Genomic DNA, 8,218 nt, shown 5'->3' with positions numbered 1-8,218 from the left:
ATGTTGTCAGGACTGACCCTGTGGTCTTGGATGAGCAATGGTGTCTCTATCATGGTCCTGGTAGGATGCTGTCAGGACTGACCCTGTGGTCTTGGATGAGCAATGGTGTGCTCTTCCTGGGAAGACTATTTCTCCCACTCTCAGCATTTCTTAGTTCAGCTGAACATCTTTGATACTGAACACTGACGGGTGTCTTTAAAGATAAAGAACAGAAGTGACGCTGGCTGAAGGATAGAAGAAGGACCCATGGCCCAATCTGCATTTCCTGCATCTCCTGAAGAATAATCAGCCAACAAAGGAGCACTGTTCCTTGCCTTCAGCAACTTCTGTCTATACCTAGGCCAAGACACAAGACACAGGAGGAGGAATCTATCTGGACAAGAACACCTCCTTTTGCTTACCTGCCTAGAGCCAAGGGAGACTAGCCGGGTTTCCTTGCCAAAAGGGCTCTTCAGTACTTCCCGCACAAACTGGGCCAGCTGCGAGTGTGTCCGACTACAGTAATAAATCTGATCAGAGGAAAGTAAAGGGATTCAAAGAGGGGAGTCTTACTAGTTCATATTGGTCTGAGCTCCTGCAGGAGGAAGGGGGATGGTTACAAATGCATATTCCTGAGATGACAGAAAGTCAGCTCAGGTCAGGTACACCTGATGAGGGCCTAGCAGTGCCTAGGATTCAAGTCTCCCACAATTTAAACTCAGCCTCAAGTCCTAGGCTAGGAGACCTAGGAGACCTAGGAGACAGACCTAGGAGACAGACCTAGGAGACAGACCTAGGAGACCTAGGAGACAGACCTAGGAGACAGACCTAGGAGACAGACCTAGGAGACCTAGGAGACAGACCTAGGAGACAGACCTAGGAGACCTAGGAGACAGACCTAGGAGACCCTAGAAAAGTGGGTTTCCCCACAGTGCTGATTTGTGATATGGCAATGATCCTCAACTCTCTGGAGAGCATGGGTGGAAGGTTATTCTCTCCACATACCCTGAAAGGAAAGGTTGGAGCTTGAGGTACACATTGTGGCTACTCGGGAAACCCTGGGAGTCCTTGGCCCAGTATGGCTTTTTTTCCAAGGCCTCCCTTAGAGGCCTAAACAGTCAAGGGAGCAACAAGAAGCCATGCTCTGCATTTGGCAAGCACACACCTCAGAGGCTAGGAACTCTTCAACTCCAAGAGGCTGAGAAAGTGCTAAAGCAAAGAGTCCTAGCCCTACAGTCTTCCTTGCCCTCCCTCTAGAACAATCTGAGAAGTGGGCAGCTTACCTTCGTTATATGTTCCTCCTCCAAGTCATCCTCAGCCTCATCCACCCTAGGAGACAGACAGACATGGAACTGAGTCTTCACACAGCACACTCAGGACAACTAAATACCTACAAGTACTGAAATGTGCTCTGGGCTCTCACTGACAAGCAGGGGGCAGCCCTTTCCCCACAAGTCAACAGAGCTGAGGGGCAAGTTCTGGATACAACACAAGCATGACCCAGGAAACTGCCAAGCCTGCTCCTCAGGAACCCCCAACACAAGCTCCATAGCTGCCTCCATTGCTGCTCAAGTCTGGAAACCTAGAAAACATGGAGGCAAGGAGGGAAGGGCCAGAGCTCTTTTTTTCCTCTCACAGACCTGTCTATGTACTTTTGTACATGTGGGAGCTTTGTCTGGGTGTATATCTGTCTGCACTCCAGAACAGGGCATCACACACTTCAGAGCTACCATGTGGTTGGTGGGAAGTGAGTTTAGGACCTGTGGAAAAGTAGTGAGTGTTCCTAAGCACTAGCCATCTCTCCAGCCCCAGACACTTCACATACCCAAAGCCCAGATGTGATCTCAGACCCTACAGCCTCACAGGCTGCTCTGCTATAAAATGGACTCCTCTGGGTTCGCCAAAGAACTTCTCCCGAGTCCTGCATGGTCATGGAAGGGACTGCATGACATGATTCCCTAGAACACAGGCAGCAGGGTGTAGGCCTCTACAAGTGTTGACAGTTGCTAGGCATGAGGTTTGTTTGTATAAAAAAAATATACGTTTTACTTCATGCTCCTCCTTTGGGAAATATTATTTCTGCCAAAGTTATGGAGGAAGGAATGTTCTCCCTGGTGAGGTTAATGACTCCACAATAATTAGAAGCAGCATAAATCCAGAAGGTGAGTGTGTGTCTAATGTCTCAGCAAAATGGTAAACACTGAAACCCTTTAAGGCTGTGGGAAAGAACTCTGAAAACATGACTTCAAAAATATAGAATTTCTCAACTATGCAAAATATAAAAATGCAAAATTACTTGTATAAAGAGTTTCATGGACCTAAAAGAACAGAGACAGCTTGTCAGATATTAAGGAAGGAGATAAGAGATTTAGAGAGTGGCAAACACAGGGGATCCCACCCAGCTAGCTAATGCCTGTGCTTACAAAGCAGGCATATCTCTGAGTTCATTTGCCACATTTAAAAAAAAAATGTTCTTGCAGTCCTTTTCTAAGAATCAAGAGGCTAAGGTCATAAAATGCTGATTCTTGAAATAATCAGAGGGGAACCTGGGGTGGATAAATGAATTGATATGTAAATAAAAAGCTGGGCTGTGGTCTGAGAGAGCTGAGCTATTCTCTGGCTGAGCTGTCTGGTGATCTTCAGAGAGCTGTCGGATTCCTCCCTCACGAATTCATGCAGGTTCCTACAAACAGTCACAACGTGACAACCAGACTAGACAGGAACAGCAATAAAGCTGTCTTAATCCTTGTGCAATTGAGAAATAGCTGGGAGAAAACTCCGATATAACAAGGAATGAGACAGGCAGACTCCATGACAGGCTTCAAATTGGTAGTTCAGGAGACTAGGCCTAGATCTCTGTTTCCAAGAACTGGGCAAGTCCAGGCAAGTCAGTTACTGGAAAAACCCCAGGCCTTGGGCAGCCAATCAGAAACTGCCCCACCATCAAAAGCTGCCCCACCACCTGGCCTGAGGCAAGCAAGGGCAATGGGTCAACAAGTTTCCAGGCTTCCCCAGCAACAGTTTCCAGACTCCCCTCTCCAACAATGGTTCTAGAATGTCCCTAGATATAGAGTTAACCAATTAAGATAAAGGTTATGCATCCTTACTGGGATTCCCCTAATGTGCTTTAAATTGTGCCTGAGAGCTCACTTGGGGATCTGTACCTTGGTAATGGAAGACCCCAACATGCCAGCCTTTGCCACTTTTACATACGATCTGAGTCTAGTACGTCATTCTCCCCGATCACAGACCCTTAGACTATATGGAGAATCCCTTCCCCTTCTCTGACCAGCCTTTGCCTTTACATACGATCTGAGTCTAGTACGTCATTCTCCCCGGATCACAGACCCTTAGACTATATGGAGAATCCCTTCCCCTTCTCTGACCAGCCTTTGCTGTTACATACGATTTGAGTCTAGTATGTCATTCTCCCCGGATCACAGACCCTTAGACTATATGGAGAATCCCTTCCCCTTCTCTGACCTTGTCTAGGGAGTTCAAAAACTCCACCTGCAGAATGTCATGTAGCCTTGGTTTACATTACAGGTATAACTTCCTTTCTACTGTTAAGAAAAGCCTATTCAGCAAGCATGCCAGAATCCTGAAATGCTTCCCCATGCTAATGAGGCACTCTGGTACCCTAAGCCTTCAGCCAATGATCTCTGCCCATCTTGGATGTTTCTACCACCTAACCCCCAACTCCCAAATTATATAAGCCTTGAATCACCCCAAGTAAAGTTGATCTGCCTCCCTCCAGCTGTCCCAGGGTGTTTTCTTCACCCTATGTACCCAAAGGACTTCCAACCCCCTACTCCCTACCCCCACCTATCATGTCTGTTCACACTGCCCTCGTAGGCCATTGCCTAAGTTCACTGATATTGGCTGAGGATCCCCAAGGCCAGGGAGAATTGCAAATAGCTACAAACCTTAATGCTTGAAGGACTTTCCTAGTACTGGAAATGGAACATACCACTCTCTGGCTTAATTAATCCCCCCCACCCCCAGCATCCTGTTGTTCTATGGCATCTTTTCAGTATTTCCTCCCTGTACAGAGACCTGTACCTGCTTCAAGCCTTAGGCTTCTGCCTCTTCCTCTCTGTGTTGATACTTCCCTCAGGCACACACTCTCCCCACTTCTAGCCCAGTGAGTTTATGGGTGCCTAATCAGAGCCCTCATGCCTCAGCAGGCCTCACCTCAGTGTGACTTCACCCACTACTACTGTACTACTCCATTTTCCTGAAAGCAAACACACTGGTTTCAAATTGGCACTATCTGCTTATTTACCACCCCTCTCCTAGCCTAGAAATGTATGTTCATGGACGGGGCTACACTTAGCCCACCTCAACTGGCTAAGCAGAGTTCCCACTGGTCTCCAGCTGGGAAGAAGTCTGTTCTATTCCCCTAAAGGCCACGTCAAGTCCTGTGTCCCACCCTGACCCTGATATCTACAGTCACTGTGCCTATCAGCAGGAAGCTCCAGATTGCAGAACTTGGGCCACCAGGCTTCCTTTCCTCCACTAGAATTAAGGTGGGAACGAGAAAAGAGGGCCTTCTGAGAAGCTGTGTGGTGCAGCAATGATCAAGTCCCTCTGTCAGGGTGTCCTGGGTCACTCACAAATGAAGCTCATAAGCTTTCTGCTCCTCTAGACCAGAAACCTTAAAACAATGTCAAACTGTGAGTCCGGGACCCCCTGACAGTTAGGATCATGCATTCCACACATGCTTACGTTACTGGGGGAGAATATAGAATCTAGAACCAGGTGGACTACATGCAGGTCCAGCTCTCTCCTCCATTCACAAGCCCACAGCAACGGCCAAGACTTAGCACTTGACCAATCCATAGCCTTCAGGATTCCACCACCGAACTACAGTGGGTTTCCCCACTAACTCAACACATACATGGGACTGTCACAGAATAAAGGGTCAACCATGGTTGTCACCAGCATTTGAGAGTTTAAATACAAGCCTAAGTTGAGCAAATGAGCAGGTGGCTCTCAGGCCCTCTCTCATGAGTGCTCAGGCTGAGGGCTGCAAACGGACAGGTAGCCGTGGTCTCACCTGCTGCCTCGTCTCTCCTCATCACTCTCATATTCTGCCAGAACCAGATGCTCCTCCCCACACTCCAGCTGCTCCAGCTGCTCTGATCCTGATCCTGCAGCTAGCATCTCCCTGCTGAGGCGCAGGAGAGCCTCGGTCTCCTCTTCCTCCTGTTTCTGGGTAGGAACAAAGATACACAGAGAAGTCTCGCACTGGAGCCCTGTGGGGCTGGCTCTGTGACAGACTAGCCCCAGCACTGCTGCCACCAAGGACAGAGCACCCACATTCTCGCAGGATGAGCCTCACAGCCTGACTCAAATCCTCCATCATTTGAAAGCCCCAACCACTGGTTGAGGAGGTGGTGGCCAATGGGAGCAAGAGAGGGTCTGCCACTCTGGTCTGTCACGTCAACCCCAGGCAGTGTCCACTGCCCACATGCCACAGCCCTCCAGGTGCTTACCATGCGCTTGGCTGCAAACCTGAGCCTTCCATCCTGGCAGACCTGCAGCCTCTCCTCTCGCTTCCTCCTCCTCACCTGCTCCTCCTAAAGCACAAGGACAGCAGAAAGAGACTCCTGCACAAGTGTCACCCCAGGCCTTTCTCACTAACACATCTACTGAGGGAGGCCCTCACAGGTTGCTACACCCTCCATTCTCTCTGCAGAGCTGGTCCCTCTGCTCAGTGCAATGGAGCTACATCCTCTTTCTGTAAGGCATACAATAATAGCCATTCTTCAACTCTCTCCTTTCCCAGGTAAGTGAAAATGGAAAGGCTTGCATCAGAAAGAGACAGCAATTTCCTCACAAGTTCAACCAAGGGCTGAGAGGCACTACCAAAAAAAAAAAAAAAGAAAAAAAAAGAATTCCTAAATCTTGTAATAAATTGAAAATAATCAATGAAGTGTGTTTCCTGATCATTCCTCTTCTCAGTCCGTCAGATCTCACCCTCAGCCTCTCCACCAGGTCCCTTTCGTCTTTCTTCTTCACAAATTCGGTAACCCAGTCGGGTTCTCCAGCAGGTCTTGAGGTGTCCGAAGGTTCTCGGCGAGACGAGGACGACAGGAGTGGGTTCTTCTCACCACTTGTGGGGCCAGATCCAGGTGCGAGGAGACGAGCCTCTGCTTGTAATTTCTTCTGTTCAAAGTCACGGAGCCAGGAGAGGGCCCCACAAAGCAGACTTAAGGATTTTCCCTACAGGAAGAAAAATGACCTCAAACCAGGCCAGAAGCAACGCTTCCCAGATGACTCCCCGTGAGGATGCTCTAAGCTCATCTAGAATGGAAAGGAATTAGCAGTCACCAGAAACAAGAAAAGGAAGACATAAAGCTCGGTCCCAAGCAGTAATGAGCTGCTTTTAACCCACATAGCTCCATGTTCCAAAAGAAGTTAAGTGGGGTTTTTTCAACTTACAAATACCACAAGTTAATATATCTTAAAAAAATGGTGGGAGGAAAAAAAAACCACATTTACAACTAAGAAATACAAAGCATGAAATCCCAAATTCTTGCCAAGGCCACATCTGACTCTGAGCTTTATGGCAGAGAAAGCCCGGCATACATAATCAGTCACATGAGCTGCTATTGCTGACAAAATCTTCTCTCCAAACACTATTCCTGCCTCAGGTCACACCTTCCCATGGAACCTTTCACAAGCTGACATGCATCCCTAAGCTGTGCTCCTAACCCCACTGTCTCAGTCAGCATGAGGCCCTTAGATGGGTCCTCATTCTTACAAGGACTGGAAACCGTATGAAAAAGTATGATTCAGATGCAGGAAACAAAGGTACCGTAACAAAATGCTGGAAGAAGGTGGCATCTGCCAGAGGAGGAGTGGGCCAGACACCATTCTCACAGAGCCTTCAGGAAAAGCCAAACGTATTAGCACGTTGACTCCAATGTGAACCTCTAGAACTGTAAGTGCTAGGTTTCTGCTGTCCATGCAATCTGCAGTACTCTATATTAAGAAGACTAGGAGAGGGACTATAGAGGAAGTTGTGGAGTCCCCCAGGCTGTTGCCCCTTGGATCCATTTGAGTTCAAGTGAATCTTTAGAGCTAACCAGTCTTAGTTAGGATTCTACTGCTGTGAGCAGACACCATGACCAAGGCCACTCTTATAAGGACAGCATTTAATTGGGACTGGCTTACAGGTTCAGAGATTTAGTCCATTATTGTCAAGGTGGGAACATGGCAGCATCCAGGCAGGCATGGTGCAGGAGGGCTGAGAGTTCAACATCTTCATCTGAAGGCTGCTAGTGGGAGACTGAGTTCTAGGCAGCTAGGATGAGGGTCTTAAAGCCCACACCCACAGCGACATACCTACTCCAACATGGCCACACCTTCTAATAGTGCCACTCCCTGGGCCAAGCATATACAAACCATGACACCTTCTGTCTAACTTTTCCCTCTGAGCCTGCTTATTTCAGGGGTAGCCGACAGTCTCCAGAGCAGGGTCTGAACCCACCTGCCTTGGGAGGTACCATAAGTAATACAACTCCTCACCTGCAAGCCAGGATCAGACAGTATCTCATCTTAATAGCTCTGGGACTCTGAACTGACTCTCAAAGCTTATTTCCATATACATGCACACATGGACAGACAAGGGCAATCCTCACTCATGGATCCCACCCAACACTCACTACCTTCGTTAATACATAGACAGCAGGATCCAACTACCTGGCAGTACAGTCAGAAACTGGGTACTTGCTATTATTGCATAATGATGGAATTTTCATTATCCTAAGACATGGAATCTATCAGCTTTCATTGATATTTTGATGGACTGACTATGGATACGGGGTGTGAGAGTGCGTGTGTGTGTGTGTGTGTGTGTGTGTGTCCTCCAAAAACCTAGAGATGTGGTCCTGTGCTGTGCTGACTGTGGAGACATACTTCAGACATCACAGGGTCCCCATTGTCTAGGGAGTTAAAGCCTAGAGTTTGAGAATCTTCACATCAACATAAATAGTTCACAGTACTCACTATGCACAGTAAGACACCAAAGTTCTGGAATGAAGCTGGGAAGCTGTAGCCACAGCCCTATTCAGATGCAACAGCTCACCTCAAATATATCCCTCACTCACTCTGGGTCAGGAAGGGAAACAGGGTCCCAGAGTCGCCCCCAGCAGCACTCAGTGTCCTGGATCCTACATTCTAAAACACTATGCTGGTCCTCAGAGTCGCCCCCAGCAGCACTCAGTCTCCT

General features: G+C 48.1%; 1 protein-coding gene across 3 annotated transcripts in view; it reads right to left on the bottom strand.

The window, feature by feature from the left end:
- Ddx11 (DEAD/H-box helicase 11) overlaps positions 1-8,218 on the bottom strand; it is a 31,027-nt gene that overhangs the window by 19,117 nt on the left and 3,692 nt on the right. For all 3 annotated transcript variants that reach the window (XM_031368620.1, XM_031368618.1, XM_031368619.1), the window contains exons 3-7: positions 5,962-6,207; positions 5,478-5,561; positions 5,039-5,193; positions 1,263-1,308; positions 402-509 (exon numbers count right to left, since the gene is read on the bottom strand). In XM_031368620.1, coding sequence (XP_031224480.1) covers positions 402-509; positions 1,263-1,308; positions 5,039-5,193; positions 5,478-5,561; positions 5,962-6,207 — 639 coding nt within the window. The remainder of the gene's footprint in view (positions 1-401; positions 510-1,262; positions 1,309-5,038; positions 5,194-5,477; positions 5,562-5,961; positions 6,208-8,218) is intronic.

This window comes from Mastomys coucha, unplaced genomic scaffold (genome assembly GCF_008632895.1).
Source record: "Mastomys coucha isolate ucsf_1 unplaced genomic scaffold, UCSF_Mcou_1 pScaffold14, whole genome shotgun sequence".
Lineage (NCBI taxonomy): Eukaryota > Metazoa > Chordata > Mammalia > Rodentia > Muridae > Mastomys > Mastomys coucha.
Note: the sequence above shows the minus strand (reverse complement) of the source record. Positions and strands in the feature narration are given on the sequence as shown.